Here is a 17,500-nt window from a genome sequence, read left to right on the forward strand (position 1 = left end):
GGTTTTTCTTCGAGGAAAGAACATTGTTTCGTGTCAGTATTGGCTTTCGCCATGTTCATTCGTTGATGCCAATGTTTTGTCATGAAATGAAAGGAATATATGTTGACGCATTGGCCCATGTCCCGAGGACCTCAAGGCCATTTAGATAAAAGCTTCAAAGTGTCAAAAGTGTCAGTGTGTGTGTGTGTGTGTGTGTGTGTGTTCCTCTGTTCATTTCTCTCTCTCTCTCTCTGCCTCGCTCCTCTACACTTTTTCAACCCTCCTCCCCCCCCCCCCCGCCCACCTCTCCATCCTTCTCTCTTCCTCCCTCCTCCCTCAGCCACGTTGCTTTCTCTTTCCCTACCATCCTTCCCACTCCTTACCTCCCTCCCCCTTCCGCTCTTTCTGTTTATTTATATGCTCCACTTAGTTCTTAGTGGGATTTTTTGTTTGTTTGTTTTTTGTTTTTTGTTGTTGTTGTGTTGTTTGTTTTCGGGGTTGGTGGGTTTTGTTTGTTTTTTGTTGTTGTTGTTTTTTGTTTTTTTTGGGGGGGGGGGGGTTGTTTGTTGTTGTTTTTTTGGTGTGTGTGTTTTTTTTTTTTTTGGGGGGGGGGGTTGTTGTTTTTTGCTTGTCTCCCGACCAACAATTTTTTTTTTTTATTGCCGTCGCATCGGATTGGCTGGTGAATTATAGAGAATACCGCGTTTCGTTCAGTTGCGGTTTTAAGGCAGCATAATATTGCATTACTTGTTCGCAATCAAAAGAAAGGAGAAAGGCAATTTGGGACCAGCCACATAGCACAGCACTGACTGTACCCCAGACGCGGTCACATACTGGTGCTAGATCTGGTGAGATTAAAGTGAGGTCTATGGCAGTTGCTCTGTCTGGGACACGTGTTATTCTGCCATCGTTAAGTAGGTAGAGAGAAGCATCTACAATGTTTTCAATAAAACGATTGCAAGTGATTGCATGTTTTGCGTTTCCATACATCACATCAGCGTGAGAGCTATGAATGCGTGAGCGCGCTCGTGCGTTTGTGTGTGTGTGTGTGTGTGTGAGAGAGAGAGAGAGAGAGAGCGTGCTCGTGTGCTCGCAACAATCATATTGTGCTTATTTTTTTCCCTCGATGTACGTATCACTAAAAACTCGTCTTTTTAAAACCTATCTATAAGTACTCTCATGTTCCTTGTTCTCCAACACCACCCATGTCAGCACACTTTGGTTGTATGTAGAGTAGAAATAGGAAGTGGGGGAGGGAGGGGTGAGGGGGGGAAGGTTTTTTTGAGAAAGAGTGGTCATGAATGTTTTATGTAACTTGTAATATTTTTCTTTCATGTAAAGCGCCGTGAGCTCTTAGAAAGTAAGGGCGCTATATAAATGTACATTATTATTATTATTATTATTATTATTATTGTATGTTTCAGCCCGCCTGGAGTGTTTCATCCTGGAGAAGTTTCGGGTGACCAGCCGCAGCCCTGTGGAGAAGAACTTCCACGTGTTCTACTCGCTGTTCGCCGGCCTGTCCTCCCAGCGCCTGTCACAGCTGGGCCTCGACCTCGCTGCCGAATCGTACAGGTAACTCACGTGATGTACCACGCACGCGCACAGATGCACACACACATACACACACACACACACACACACACACACACACATACACACATACGCACGCACGTACATACGCATGCACGCATGCACTTAAACACACACTACAGTACACACATATACATATATACAAACACGCAAACACACACACACACACACACACACACACACACACACACACACACACACACACACACACACACACACAACTACACACACACACACACACACACACACACACACATACTAACACACACACACACACACACACACACACACACACACACACACACACACACACACACATCCGAGTCCCAGTCAGGGATAGGTATCTGGAGTGCTGAGATACCAACTTGGAGACTTTAGCCACTCGACCAGCGTTTAGAAATTACGCTTGTGTTGAATTTTAGCCGCCGGCTTCAGAAAGTTTCAACCTACTAAATTTGTTAAAGATGAAGCAACAGATGATCGGTAAGGCATGCCTGAAACCTTTTCCGTCTTACAAAACAGTGAACTGGTTGGTCTTGCCTCCTGACCGAGAAACGGTGGCTATCGGGCAGACAGACGTTGTGAAACCTATACACGCCCTCTCTACCAATTACTACCGTAAGAGTTGTATGACGATAAATGCGCTTGCTATTAAAAGAGAAAAAAGCCTTTCAGGACAGGCACAACATAGCATTAGCGTATTCCATGGTTGACTGGGTGTTTGGCCAACAACTTGTAAACTTAGTAACATATATGAATTTTCTTAAAGAAAAAAAAAGGCAAACCCATTTCTGTGCACGCGAGTGTGTGTATGTGTGTGTGTGTGTTGGGTGGAGGGTGAGGTGGTGGGGATCGCGCAAGCACTCAACCATGCTGACAGTCCTTTCACTGCATCTCGCCTGGGATAACACGAGAACGGGAGACGCCGTTTCCTGTTTCAAGGGCAACTTTTGTAAACAACTCCGATAAAAAGAAAAAAGAAAAAAGTAACTCGGAACATTTTCTTGAATCCGTGTAGGTCGAGGCTGAGTGATTGTCAATCGTGTAAATGAAAAGCAGTGTGCTGCAACACACTCCAACCGCCGATACACGCGTGCCGAGCGCGAGCGCACACACACGCCCATACGCGTGTTCATGCACGCGTGCGCTCGAGCACGTTTGTGCATACGCACACATGAGCCCAAGAAGGCTTTGCCTTTTGTCGGCTGGAAACCCCACTCTCTCTGTACCCCATCATCGGAAATTTAAGTTTGGTTGTTCAGCACAGGAAGTACACGTGAACCCATGAAAGCTTTGCCTCTTGTTGACTTGAAACCCCACCCTCTCTCTCCCTGCATACCGAGTAATTTCGGCTCGAATCTTCAACACAGGAATCAAACATGAGCCCAAGAAGGCGTTGCCTTTAGTTGGCTGGAAACCTCACCCTCTCTCTCCCCCAAACACCCACGACATTTTTTGGTTTGGTTTGTTCAGCACAGGAATCGCGCATGAGCCACGAAGGCTTTGCCTCTTGTTGACTGGAAACCCCACCCCACCTCACCCCCTCTCTCCCCCACCCACGGCATTTTCGGCTCGGTTTGTTCAGCACAGGAGTCACACGTGAACCGATGACCCTTTCCCTCTTGTTGACTGGAAATCCCACCTTCTCTCTCCCCACCACACGGGCAGTTTAGGCTCGGTTTCTTCAGCACATGACTCGCACATGAGCCCAAGAAGGCGTTGCCTTTAGTTGGCTGGAAACCTCACCCTCTCTCTCCGCCAAACACCCACGACATTTTTTGGTTTGGTTTGTTCAGCACAGGAATCGCGCATGAGCCACGAAGGCTTTGCCTCTTGTTGACTGGAAACCCCACCCCACCTCACCCCCTCTCTCCCCCACCCACGGCATTTTCGGCTCGGTTTGTTCAGCACAGGAGTCACACGTGAACCGATGACCCTTTCCCTCTTGTTGACTGGAAATCCCACCTTCTCTCTCCCCACCACACGGGCAGTTTAGGCTCGGTTTCTTCAGCACATGACTCGCACATGAGCCCAAGAAGGCGTTGCCTCTAGTTGGCTGGAAACCTCACCCTCTCTCTCTCCCAAACACCCACGACATTTTTTGGTTTGGTTTGTTCAGCACAGGAATCGCACGTGAGTCACGAAGGTGTTTCCTCTTGTTTCCCTTTTTTAAAAACTCTTCTTTCAATATTTTACCAATATAATGGCAACAAAAGGGCATACAAGAAAGAAAAAAAAGAAGAAAGAAAAAAAAGAAATAAACATAAAAATTCAGAAGAATACACACATGGAACACTTTCACATAACTTGCCATATTGTTACATAACATGTATATCTTATGTGTCCACATCTACACACACACACACACACACACACACACACATTATTTTCCCGAATTGGACAAGGTGAATCTTCGTTAATGTGGATGGTCTTAAGTTACAATATAATACACATCAATTTTTTTTTCTCTTTTTTTTTCTTCTTTTTTTGGTCATTGTTTATGTTCTGTGAAACTGCATGTTTGGTGCATTTCTGTTATGCATGTGTGGGTGTATGTGTGAATGTGTGTCGTCATATTTTACATTCATTCGCTTAATTATCACCATTGTTGTCTTATTTATTTATTTATTTATTTTTTATTATTATCATTTTATTAGTATTACTATTATTATTACTACTATCTTTTTCTATATTATAATTATTATTTATTTATTTATTTATTTATGTAAGCTTATCTCTTATTTATTCCCCCCCCCTTTTTTTTTTTTTTTTTTTTTTTTTTTCAAGGCCTGACTAAGCGCGTTGGGTTACGCTGCTGGTCAGGCATCTGCTTGGCAGATGTGGTGTAGCGTATATGGTTTGTCCGAGCGCAGTGACGCCTCCTTGAGCAACTGAAACTGAAACTGTTTATGTTGCCTGTGGCTGTGTGTTGTCAGAATCCTCAAGCCATGGGACCTGACGGACGGAGTCTTCCGCACGGAGGAAGAGTTCCAGAAGCACAGCTCTCAATGTGCTCTCCTCATCTCCATCCTGCCCGAGGTCGGCTTCAACTCGAACGTAAGTGGGATGTGGTGGGTTGTGGTGGCGGAGGTGATGGTGTTGCTGTTGTTGTTGCTTGTGGTGGCGGTGGGTGTGAGTGTGGTTGGTTGTGGTATTTGTATTTGTATTTCTTTTTATCACAACAGATTTCTCTGTGTCAAATTTGGGCTGCTCTCCCCAGGGAGGGCGCGTCGCTACGCTACAGTTCCACCCTTTTTTTCTTTTTCTTTTTTCCTGTGCGCAGGTTTATTTGTTTTTCCTATCGAAGTATATTTTTTTCAGAATTTTGCCAGGAACAACCCTTTTCTTTCCGTGGGTTCTTTTAAGTGCGCTAAGTGCTTGCTGCACACGGGACCTCGGTTTATCGTCTCATCCGAACGAGTAGCGTCCAGACCATCACTCAAGGTCCAGTGGAAGGGGAAAAAATACCGGCGGCTTGGCCGTGATTCGAACCAGCGCGCTCAGATTTTCTGGCTTCCTAGGCGGACGCGTTACCTCTAGGCCATCACTCCACTGGTGGCAGAGGTGGTGATGATGTTGGTGGTGGTGGTGGGGGAGGGGTGCGGTGTTGTTGTTGGTGGTGGTAGTATGTGGGTCGGGGTGGTGGCGGAGGTGGTGGTGATGTTGGTGGTGGTGGTGGTGTTGCTGTTCTTGGTGGTGGTAGTATGGTGGTGGGGGTGGTGGCGGAGGTGGTGGCGGAGGTGGTGGTGGGGGGGTGGGTTGGTGGGGGTAGGGGTGGTGGCGGCGGCAGAGGTGATGGTGGTGGTGTTATTGTTGGTAGTGGTGTGTGTGTGTGGAGGGGGGGGTTGTTGTTGATGATGATGATGGTGGTGGTGGTGATGATGGTGGTGGTGGTGGTGGTGGTGGTGGTGAGGGTGGTGGTGGAAGAGGTGCCCCCCCTCGCTCTCTCCCTCTCTCCCGCTCCCTCTCTCTCTCTTTCTCTCCGTCTCTCCCTCCCTCTCTCTCTCGCTCTCTCTCTCTCCCTATCTCTCTCCCCTCTCTCTTTTTCTCTCTCCCTCTCTCTTTTTCTCTCTTCCTCTCTCTCTCACTCTCTCTTTCTCTCCCTCTCTCTCTCTCTCTCTCCCTCTCCCCCTCTCTCTCTCCCCCTCTCTCTCTCTCTCTCTCTCTCCCTCTCTCTCTCTCTGTCTCTCTCTCTGTCTCACTCTCTGTCTCACTCTCTCTCTCTCTCTCTCTCTCTCTCTTCCTGCCCTCCAAGCCCCACCACACCTGTCCCTCTCACTCATTTTCTCTCTGTCTGATCCATGTAGTTATTGGATGTATTATTCCGTGCTAATGCTGTATCTTTTGTAGGAAGTGTACTATTTCAGCTCTTCTTGAATAGGTTATCTTCCCCCGTCCAGTTTCGTACATTAATTTTTTTTACTGTAAAACCGTGGTGAGCCGAAACATAGAACGGAGTACCGCTGCTAAGCAAGAGTCCACGTTGTTACGATCATTATCATGTTTAATGCTTGCGTTTTGTTCTTGTTGATTGAACGGCATACACTGCTGGCATAGATATATCTCTTTAGTTTGTGTGGGTGGGTGTGGGTGTGGGGTGGGGTTTGGTTGTAGGGTGGTGGTGGGGTTGTGTGGGAGGTGGGGGATGGGGATGGGAGTGGTCAGGTCTTACATGTATCCTGTTCGTTGGTTCTTGTTTCTGTGTCTCTGAATCCACCCGCGTTCCAGTTTCACCACGCTCGATCCCTCCCCCTTTCTCTCTCACTCTCTCTCTTTTTCCTTCCCCTTTCCTTTCTTCTCTTCATTCCTGCCCTGTTGTGTGTGCACGAGCGCGTGTGTGTGTGTGCGTGTGCTGTTTTGTATGCGTGTACGTGTGTGTGTGTGTGTGTGTGTGTGTGTGTGTGTGTGTATGCTGTTGCGCGTGTGTTCATGTGTATGTGTGTGTGTGTGCTATTGCGCGTGTGTTTATGTGTGTGTGTGTGTGTGTGTGTGTGTGTGTGTGTGTGCGCGCGCGCACGTGTGTGTATATGTGCGTGCGTGGAGGGGGGGGAGTTGAGGTTAAAGGGGAGCAGGATGAGGACGACTGTGGTGGTGTGTGTTCACAACCTCGTGCTGCACTGGCTACTGTTCCAGTTTGCTAATCGCTCGCATGTCCGTTTCAAATAAATCTCTCTCTCCCCCTCCTCTTTCTCCCTCTACCCCCCCCCCCCCCCCCGCCCCCCCTCTCCCTCCCTCTCTCTCTCTGTATTGCTCTTTCTCTCTCAATTTCTATCTGGTTCTCTCTCTCCCTCTAACTCTCTCTCTCCCTCAATTTGTGAGGCTGTCTGTCTGTCTGTCTGTCTCTCCTATTTCTGCCTCCTCACTTTCTCTTCCCGTAACTCGCTCACCCCTCTTATTTTCCCTCTCTTTCTGTCACTGTCTATGTTACACTATGGAGGTGCAGCTGGGCATTTGAAAATGATATTGACGTTGAAAGACTACACTTGTTTACCTTGAAACGCTTCTTGAATGTTGACAGGCAAACAGCTAACGATTTTATTTATGGTGAACTTGGCAGACACCTGATATACCTAAATTCTTCTGTGAAGTGTATTAGTTACTGGCTAGAATCAGCTAGAATGGATAATTACAGGTTTCTACACAAAGGCTTTCAGGACGCTGTATAATTTAGACAATAATGGAAAGAAGGCTTGGGTTACAGGTTTTCGAAATTAATGTTTGTGCTTTTGGATTTGCCTGTGTCTGGGATAACCAAGTCGTTGGAAATGCTACAGGATTTATAACACGTTTAATCAAAAGAAGAATTGTTGACTGTTGGTGACAGAACTGTCATGACCACGTTCAGAACAGCAACAGATTTACTGAATACAGGATGTTTAAAGTGACAAATAATGTGGAACCATTTATTGAAATTGCATTGAATAGTAGATTAAAGCGTGCTTTGACTAAATAAGATTTGGCGTATCAGACATTGGTTTAGATTCAGTGAAAGAAAAGTAGATAAATCACCGTGTCGTTTATGCCATGATTCAGAAGATGGAATCCATTTTATGTTTTGCTGTCCTCTTCTTCACGATTTAAGGATGAAATAAATTCAGCCTAAAGTTTTACAATAGCCCATACCGCTGTACATCGAATTTGCTTTTGTCACCCTGGAACGAGATTGTATTTTGTGGAACCTAGCGTCCTACATTCCCAGTGCCTTAAAACGAATGCGATCGGCTCGTGAAGTGTTGGCCTAGAGGAAACGCGCCCGCATAGGAAGCGAGAGAATCTGAGCGCGTTGGTTCGAATCACGGCTCAGCCGCCGATATTTTCTTCCCCTCCACTAGACCTTGAGGGGTGGTCTGGACGCTAGTCAGTCGGTGAGACGATAAACCGAGGTCCCGTGTGCAGCATGCACGTAGCGCACTTAAAACAATCCACGGCAACAAAAAGGTTGTTCCTGACAAAATTATGTAGAAAAATCCACCTCGATAGAAAAAACAAATAAAACTGCACGCAGGAAAAAAATACAAAAAAATGGGTGGCGCTGTAGTGTAGCGACGCGTTCTACCTGGGGAGAGCCGCCGGAATTTCACACAGAGAAATCTGTTGTGATAAAAAAGAAATACAAATACAAATAACAGTATCAATATGAATTTTCCATCACAATGATCACATTAAGAGTGCCTATTAGACACTGTATTATTGGAAAACTGTACGATTTATATAATTATGGTTTCCCCTTCAGGTAGGGGCATAGGCCTTAAGCTGATTAAAACACTTCGTATTCGTATTTCTCTGGTTTTCAGTATTCATGCGCATTTTTTTCGACACCAGACAGAATACCACTGTTATACGAATATACACATATACATACATAATACATATATACATACATACATACATACTGACAGACAGACAGACAGACAATTACATAGATAGGTGGGCATAAAGACAGACAGATATGAAAAATATATATATATATATATGTAATAAAAGAAACGCAGTCTTATCAATTTGGCGTTTTATCATTTCTTTTCGATGTTCTTAAGTATCTTAAGTAGTCTTAATGATACCATTCAACGACTGTTTCTTCTTCTTTTTATCATCGTCATCATCATCATCATCTTCATTATTATTATTATTATTATTATTATTATTATTATCATCATTATCATTATCATTATCTTTATCATCATTACTACTACTACTACTACTAATAATGTAATTATTGTTACTAGTATTACCGTGATTATTATTGTAAGTAGTAGCAGTAGCAGCAGCAGCAGTAGTAGTAGTAGTAGTATGATCATTATTGATGATGATGATGATGATTACTGTTATCTCTTTTTTTCTTTTCTTTTTTTTTCTTTTGTGTGTGTGTGTGTGTGTGTGTGTGGTGTGTGTGTGTGTGTGTGTGTGTGTGTTCTTTTGTGTGTTTTTTTAATGTCCACTCCAGAAACATTACAAGATAGTATTACACACACAAAGTACATTTTGAAAAAAAAAAAAGGACAACAAAACATCAACAATTGAAAACAACATAGTAAATGAGACGGAGGGGAAAACAGAGAGAGAAAGAGATCTATCATTTAGATTACCGTTTCATTCAGACTACTGTTAACTCTCTCCATACGAACGGCGAAAGAGACTACGTTAACAGCGTTTCATCCCAATTACCATCATCAAAATATGGCATGTGGAAGGCTTTTATACTGAAGAGGTGAATGTTGACAAAGAATACCACAGTTCTGATGACGGAAGCTGAAGGTTGGGTCATTCAGACACCCACTGGACATCCGAGGGGTCTGTGTAGAGGAGAAGAGAGGACCGGCCGTAATGAGTGGGTTAATCATGTTTATCATCATTATCCAGGAGGTCTCCTCGCTGTTCAGTATGCTGTCGGCCATCCTGCTGCTGACCAGCGTGGAGTTTGAACACCCGAACCCTGATGTGGACGACGTCATTGAGTTGGACGCTATGGGCAGGATGTGTCTGGAGAGGGGTGAGTCATCTTTGCATCATCTCCCTTGATTGCAAGGTTTTTACCTAAAATGGGAGGGGAAGGGGGGCGCTTACAAGGTATTTTACAATATGCAAAGTTGGTAGGTTTTTGTTTGTTGTTTTTTTAACCCCAAAATATGGGATGAGTTGGCGTTTATTAGATACTGCGGCGTTTACGCGGTAGTTTACCGTAAATAACCATGGCTCCTGAGTTTCGTAGTTAGCAGGCTTATTTTACCGCCGTTTTCTTGTCTCATGATGCCCCTCCGTCTTGGAGGGACAGACGTCCCAAAACGCTGTTTCGTGTTACACACCGCTTTGGAGTGGATACTGTTAGCAGTTAGGTCTGTTCCATGAATCATTAAATATCCAGGGGTTTTTGTTGTTGGTGTTGTTTTAAAAATACATATCGTGTGATATTTAGGTGTTATATATGTGTGTGTGTGTGTGTGTGTGTTTGCGCGCGCGTGTATGTGTGTGTGTTTGCGTGTGTGTGTGTGTGTGTGTGTGTGTGTTACAGCGGTGGAAGTGCTGGAGCTGGACGGGGAGGAGGTAGTGGAGGACTTCGAAAACAGTCTGCTGCGGGTCAGCATGGAAATCCAAGGTGAGTGTGTGTGTGTGTGTGTCTGTGTCTGTGTCTGTGATTGTGTGTTAATATTAGTGTGTGTGTGTGTGTGTGTGTGTGTGTGTGTGTGTGAGTGAGTGAGTCTGTCTGTTTGTCTGTGAGTGTGTGTTAGTGTGTGTGTGTGTGTGTGTGTGTGTGTGTGTGTGTGTGTGTGTGTGTCTCCGTGTGTGTCTGTCTGTGTCTGTGAGTGTGTGTGTGTGAGTTTGTCTGTGTGTTTGTGTGTGTCTTTGTGTGTGTGTGTGTGTGTCTGTCTGTCTGTCTGTCTGTCTGTCTTTCTCACTGTGTGCTGGAGTTGTGTGGCTGTGGATGTTTGGATTTCCGTTCGTTGTTAGGTTTGTGTTGTTTCCTTTCCCCCCCCCCTTCCTATCGTTTGCGCTGTTTCGTTTCCCGTTTTGTTTTCCTTCATGGTGATAATTCTTTATTGTGTGAAGTGATGGCCTAGAGGTAACGCGTCCGCCTGGGAAGCGAAACGAAACGAAACGAAACGAAATTTTATTTCACCAGGGTAATGAGATAAGCAAGTACACATGCCTTTTTCCACCCAGCCCTGGACAAAGAGAGAAAACAGAAAACACACACACACACACACACACACACACACACACACACACACACACACACACACACACACACACACACACACACACACACACACACACACACACACAGAGGGGACAAAAGAAAAAGAAAAAACAAAAAAACAACAACAAAAAACAACAACAGCAGCAACAAAAAATCGCAATTATCAAGTACAGGAAAAAGAAAATAAATTAAGTACTATTAAAAAAAAAAGAAAAAAAAATTAAAAGAAGGAAACTAAGGGGGGTGGGGGGGGGGGGTAATCTATCGACCACAAACAAAATTACATACACACTCGCACACTCAGGGAAAAATATTACAAAGGAAGATAGAAAAAAAAACAACCAATGAGACAACCAAACATTATCAGAAAAACAAACAACAACAAAAAAACCCACAGTTACTGGCTTGAAGAGAATAAATCAGATATTGTGATGTGTTACCTTTGAGTTTAGGCTTTTAAAAAGGAAAGTTTTATAAGCTGATTTAAATGAGCTGATACTGCTTATATTCTTAATGTATTCTGGTAAGGAGTTCCAAAGTGTCCACCCTGAGTATGCCAGACTAGTTTTAAACAGATCGATTCTTTTTTTTTTAATAATGATATTATTTGTATACCTGGATTGATTGAAGGGCAACCGTGCAGTTAGTGAAGAGAGAGAGAATCTGAGCGCACTGGTTCGAATCACGGTTCAGCCGCCGATATTTTTCTCCCCCTCCACTAGACGTTGAGTGGTGGTATGGACGCTAGTCATTCGGATGAGACGATAAACCGAGGTCCCGTGTGCAGCAACAAAAGGGTTGTTCCTGGCGAAATTCTGTAGAAAAATCCCATCCAATATGGAAAAAAAAACAAAAAAAAACCTGCAGTAGCGACGCGCTCTCCCTAGGGAGAGCAGCCCGAATTTCACACAGAGAAATCTGTTGTGATAAAAAGAAATACAAATACAGATTAATGTGTTTACTTTCGATGCCCCTCCATCACCCCTCCCGCACACGCTTCCTTTTTCATCTGTCTTTTTATTTTACATTCCAGGGCTGGGCACAAATATGCTTGGGTGTTTGCTGCTTATCTCATTGCCCTGGTGAAACAAGAATTTGTTTTGTATCGTTGTTTTTCGTTTTTGTTTTGTTTTGTTTTTCTCTCGTTTCTCGGTTTGCTTCTATAACGCATGTCTCTCTCCGCTCTTGTGTTTTTGGTTGTGTGTGTGTGTGTGTGTGTGTGTGTGTGTGTGTGTGTGTGTGTGTGTGTTTTCTCTTATCCATCTCTGTCTTAGACTCTCTCTCTCTCTCTCTGTCTCTATCTCTGTCTCTCTCTCTCTCTCTCTCTCTCTCTTCTCTCTCTCTCTCTCCTTCTCTCTTTCTCCTTCTCTTTACTTCCCTCTCTCTATTTCTCTCTCCCTTTGTCTCTCTGTCTGTCCTCAGTGTCTCTTTCTCTCTGTGTCTCTGTCTTTCTGTCTGTCTCTCTCTTTCCCTGTGTATGTTGGGTGGGTAGGTAGGTGAATCTTTAATATTGAATCTTGCGTGTAAAAAACATATCATATACGTGAAATCTACGTTGATACCGCTGAAAAGTTGCCTTGCGGGTTTTTTTTTAATTTTTTAATTTTTTTAATTTTTAGGTGAAAGGATAATACGTCACAAGACGTTACGTCAGGCTCGCGACGGGCGTGACGCACTAGCGCGTGAGTTGTATGCCGTGCTCTTCTACGGCGTCATCGACAAGATCAATCACAACCTGCGGGGTGGAGCCTTGCCTACGTCAGCCAGGTATGGCACCTCAAGTAGGAGGGGTGGGATTAGGGGAGGGGGGAAGGGTTGCGAGAGAGAGAGAGAGAGAGAGTGTGTGTGTGTGTGGTGGGGGTGCTGGTGCGTGCAGGGGTCTAGGTGGTGGTTGATATGAGTGTGGGGGTGGCGTGTGCGTGTGGGGGACAGGGATGAAGTATATATATAGTGTGTGTGTGTGTGCGTGCGCGCGTGCGTGTGTGTGCATGCATAATCAGGTGTGCGTACGTGTGTGTGTGTGTTTGTGATTCTGTGTGTGTCCAAGTTCGCGCGCGTATGCGTGTGTTTGTGTTGGGTGGAATGTGGGTGGACGGGTGGATCGTCGGGTGGGTGGGTGGCTGATAGTGTAACAAGTGACAGGGTGACGCCTTTGCCCTGTATCGGCAAAAGTTTACAAGCCATTTGAAGTGGGAGATAAATGGAAGGAGTGGAGAAGAATCCGAGTTCAAGACAAGAAAAAAAACGTGTGTGTTTGGGGTGGGGGTGCGTGCGTGCGTGCGTGTGTGTGTGCGTGCGTGCGTGTGTGTGTGTCCGAGTTCGAGACAAGAAAAATGTGTGTGTTTGCGTTGGGGGTGCGTACGTGAGAGTGAGTTTGTGTGTGTGTTTGTGTGTGTGTGTGTGTGTGTGTGTGTGTGTGTGAGGAGTGTGTGTAACAACTTATGGGGCGACGCATTTGCCTGTGTCGGTCAAGTAAACCACCTGAGTGGGAGTTAAAGGGGAGGAGTTGGCAGTGTCCCGTTTTTAATCATGTTCTGTTGGTAAGGTCTGGAGATTTTTGTATCCTTTACGTCAGACGTTTGAGTAGGATTGGCACTCTGTCATCGAGGTCTTCGTCTTTTTGTTGTTGTTCTTATTATTCTTGTTCTGTTGTTGTTGTTATCATCATCATCATCATCATCACCATCATCATCATCATCATCATCATCATATCAATATTGACACAAACATCACCATCACAATCACTCGCTATCTCTCCCTCCTCTTCCTCCCTCTCTCCCTTCCTCCCTCCTCAATGTGTGTGTGTGTGTGTGTGTGTGTGTGTGTGTGTCTTTCCCACTCCCTCTCTCTCTATCCTGCTACAAACCCTCCCCATCATAATGTATCCACACAAAAAACATATAATCACCTTTTCAAGCGGGGCGCATGGGCCTGTGGTAGAAATGATAATAATTATATAATTATCGTTTTCACTCCCACACCAACAACCCAACCCAATCCCTCCTCAATCTCTGTCTCTCTGTGTCTTTCTCTCTGTCTGTCTGTCTATCTCTCTCTCTCTCTCTCTCTCTCTCTCTCTCTCTTTCCCACTCCCTGTCTCTCTCCTCGTATGCACACAAAAAAACATGTAATCACCTTTTCAAACAGGGCGCATGGGCCTTGAGGGAATAATAATAATAATAATGATAATAAAAGTAATAATAATAATAATAATATTTGTACAGCGCTGAATCTTGATATTCACATGTCATTATAGTTCTCACTCCCACCCCAAACCCACCCCACCCCACCCTAACCACACCAGCTCTCTCTTTACTCTCTACCCCCCAACTAGGACCTCCTCCATCCGTCTCCTGGACATCTCTGGCTTCGAGAACGTGGAGCACCGCAACGGCTTCGAGCAGTTCATCATCAACGCCACCAACGAGCGGCTCCACCAGTTCTTCCTGCAGCGGACCTTCCGTCACGAGCTGGAGGACTACGTCAGAGAGGGCATCGCCCCCGTTGACGTCACCTTCCGGGACAACGCGGAGATCGTGCAGCTTATTTTTGCTGTGAGGATTTTGTTTGGTTGGTTGCTTGGTGTGTTGGTTGGCTTGGTTGGTTGGTTGGTTTGGTTGGCTTGGTTGGTTGGTTGGTGCTTGGTCGGTTTGGTTGCTTGGTTGCTTGTTTTCATCATGATTATTTTGGCGTGGCGACGCCGTGGCATAATATTTTCTTAATGTGAATATGTTTTGAAAAGAACTGATTGCTTGAGTGAGTATGTGTAAATGGGTCGATTGTTTTGTTCATTGTCTTACTTTTTTTTTCTTTTCTGGCGCATGCACTGCTCTCTCTTTGTCTGTAATGGTTTGATTGTATGTGTCTTTTAGATCTATGTGCACCTGTTTTCTCTCTTTTTTTCTTTTTTTGTGGGGGGAGGGGGGGGTGTGAATAAAGTTCCACTGTTCACTGTCACTGTTAGGCTTTTGGACTTCTGATCCAGTGGCCGAGAGAGTGGAGATGTAAACTTGGGCAAGACTCTCTCCACTATAATCAGATTCTGGCCCAGATAGTCAGGACAGCAGTTACCTCCTCCTCCACTGTTCTGGTGGTCATAGTCGGACACGACTGACTGTCCTGCATATATTACTCACCGGCGGCAGACAGTGGAGAGAAAACTGCAGGGAGTGAAGCGCTCGCTCGATCTCACTGTCTCATTCGTCCAGCGATGCTTGAACGTCTCTAAGTATAGTGGGGGCTTGGGTTTTTGTTTGTTTGTTTTTAGGGGTCCTCCAACCTCCTCTTTCCATCCACGTTTCTTCTTTTTTTTCGTCTTTTTTCCTCATATTTCTTTTTCTTCTTCTTCTTCTTTTGTGGGGCCTCCATCCTCGTTATATTTTTTCCAATATCTCTCCTTCCTTTTTTTAAACTTTGGAGTGGAAAGTTTGAAGTGGTGACTCGTTTTAATTGTTTTTTTGTTTATTTTATCCTTGTAGTACTTATTAACGCGGCGATAGCCTTGAGATGGCCTTAGTGGTCGGCGAGGCTCTAAGCACCATAATTTCATTTCATTTCATTCCTTTTCTCCTACTACAGTTTCATATTACCTTCCATGCACCACTTTCGCCCGCATACATCTTCAGTAATCGCTTTCTTTTTATTTGATTTTCCTATCGTCTGGCGCAGCAGTTGCCCCGGTGTGTCTTGAGGCGTGCATTTTAAGTGTGTTCAATCTAAGTATAGTGTAATTTACTATTAAAAAAAAGAATGAAAGAAAGAAGAAAATGACTGACTAAAACTGTGTTAATCACTAAAGAAATGAAAGAAATAATGGGGGAAAAAAACACACACAAAAACTGACTGACTAAAACTGTGTTCTGCCGACAGAAACCTGAAGGGCTGATTCCGCTGCTGGAGGACGAGATAGCCACCAACGGCAACGACCAGGGCTGGCTGAACAAGTGTGCCCACCGCTCCTCACAGTCGGCCCATTTCACCTCCCAGCCCGCCGCCACCACCTTCCTCGTCCTTCACTACGCTGGCAAGGTTCGGGGATAGGCTAAATGGAGACTGTCGGTCCCGGGAAGCCAAAAAGATCTTTCTACCATAATAGGCTAAACGGACTTTTTCTGTGTCGTGATAGGCTAAATTGAACTTTCTGCCCTGGTGTGTAAGGTGGGACTTTCTGTCCCTGGAGACTAATTTCTTTTTTCTGTCATGATAAGCTAAATGGACCTTTTCTGTCGTGGTAGGCTAAATGGAGACTTTCTGTCCCGGGAGGCTAAAAAAAACTTTCTACCATGCCAGACAAAATAACCTTTTCTGGTTGTGATGGGCTAGATGGAACTTTCTGCTGTGGATGGAAAGGTGGATGTTCTGTCGTGAGAGGCTGAATGGAACTTTCTGCTGTGGATGGAAAGGTGGATGTTCTGTCGTGAGAGGCTGAATGGAACTTTCTGCTGTGGATGGAAAGGTGGATGTTCTGTCGTGAGAGGCTGAATGGAACTTTCTGCCCGGAATGCTGACTAGAATTTTTTTTTCGTTTTTTTTTAAACCTTATGGGTATGACGAGGGATGGCTGATCTGTTTCTTTACAGTGATGCATTGAATTTTATTGATCAGATCAAGGGTTGGTTGCTTAATTAATATATTTTTGTTTTCTTATTAACCAATGCTATCTACTCATTCGTTTACCTATTTCCATAAAGCCATTTTTGTATTTGTATTTCTCTTTTTGTCACAACAGATTTCTCTGCGTGAAATTGGGGCTGCTCTCCTCAGGGAGAGTGCGTCGCTACACTGACAGCGTCACCCATTTTTTGGTATTTTTTTTCCTGCCTGAAAATTGTATTTGTTTTCCTATCAAAGTGGATTTTTCTACAAAATTTTGCCAGGGACAACCCTTTTGTTGCCATGGGTTCTTTTACGTGTGCTAAATGCATGCTGCACACGGGACCTCGGTTTATCGACTCATCTGAATGACTAGCGTCCAGACCACCACTCAAGGTCTAGTGGAGGGGGAAAAATACTGGCGACTGTCGGTGTGATTCGAACCAGTGCGCTCAGATTCTCTCGCTTCCTTCTCCAGGCCAACACTCCACAATCGTAATGAATCTTTTTTAATCTTAATGGTAATTTTGAAGATGGTGATGATGACGAGGAGGAGGAGGATGACGATCGTTTTGAAATCAGGTCAAGTACTCGGCGGAAGGATTTGTGACGAAGAACAGTGACACGGTGCACCAGAACCTGCGGGAAGTAGTGCTGCGGAGTGACAACACCTTCGTCCAGGACTACTTTCTGGTGGGCAGCGAAGCGGCGGCCGATCTCCATCAGTAAGGATACACTCGCACAGCTTTGGTTTCTTCATCGTTTTTTGTTGTTTGTTTGTTTGTTTTTGCTTTTTTTGTGGGGTGGTGGAGGGCGGTAGGGCGGGAGTAGTGCTAACAAGTTGTGAACATTTTTATGTTTTAAGTGTGTATTTTTTGTTTGCATGTTGGACATTGTAATAGCGCTTGGAATATATATATATGGCAGTCAGTCGTGTCCGACTATGACCATCAGAACGTAGGAGGCAACTGCTGTCTGGGAAGGATTGCAGTGGAGAGTGTCTTGCCCAAGTTACATCCCCACGCTCTCGGCCAAGGTTTTAGGACAGTCGGCGCTGGGATGGTTCCCCCAAAGGCCAACTAGCTCCCGAGGTTGCAGCATTACGGAGCCAGTGTAATTTTGCCTCCTAGTTTGAGAGTC

The 17,500-nt window shown here is 44.9% G+C and overlaps 1 protein-coding gene across 1 annotated transcript in view; it reads left to right on the forward strand.

The window, feature by feature from the left end:
• LOC143297300 (uncharacterized) overlaps positions 1–17,500 on the forward strand; it is an 85,989-nt gene that overhangs the window by 34,666 nt on the left and 33,823 nt on the right. The window contains exons 5-12 of the mRNA XM_076609574.1: positions 1,404–1,554; positions 4,509–4,629; positions 9,433–9,562; positions 10,082–10,165; positions 12,388–12,535; positions 14,103–14,322; positions 15,638–15,796; positions 16,943–17,085. Coding sequence (XP_076465689.1) covers positions 1,404–1,554; positions 4,509–4,629; positions 9,433–9,562; positions 10,082–10,165; positions 12,388–12,535; positions 14,103–14,322; positions 15,638–15,796; positions 16,943–17,085 — 1,156 coding nt within the window. The remainder of the gene's footprint in view (positions 1–1,403; positions 1,555–4,508; positions 4,630–9,432; positions 9,563–10,081; positions 10,166–12,387; positions 12,536–14,102; positions 14,323–15,637; positions 15,797–16,942; positions 17,086–17,500) is intronic.

Source organism: Babylonia areolata, chromosome 22, assembly GCF_041734735.1.
Source record: "Babylonia areolata isolate BAREFJ2019XMU chromosome 22, ASM4173473v1, whole genome shotgun sequence".
Classification (NCBI taxonomy): domain Eukaryota; kingdom Metazoa; phylum Mollusca; class Gastropoda; order Neogastropoda; family Buccinidae; genus Babylonia; species Babylonia areolata.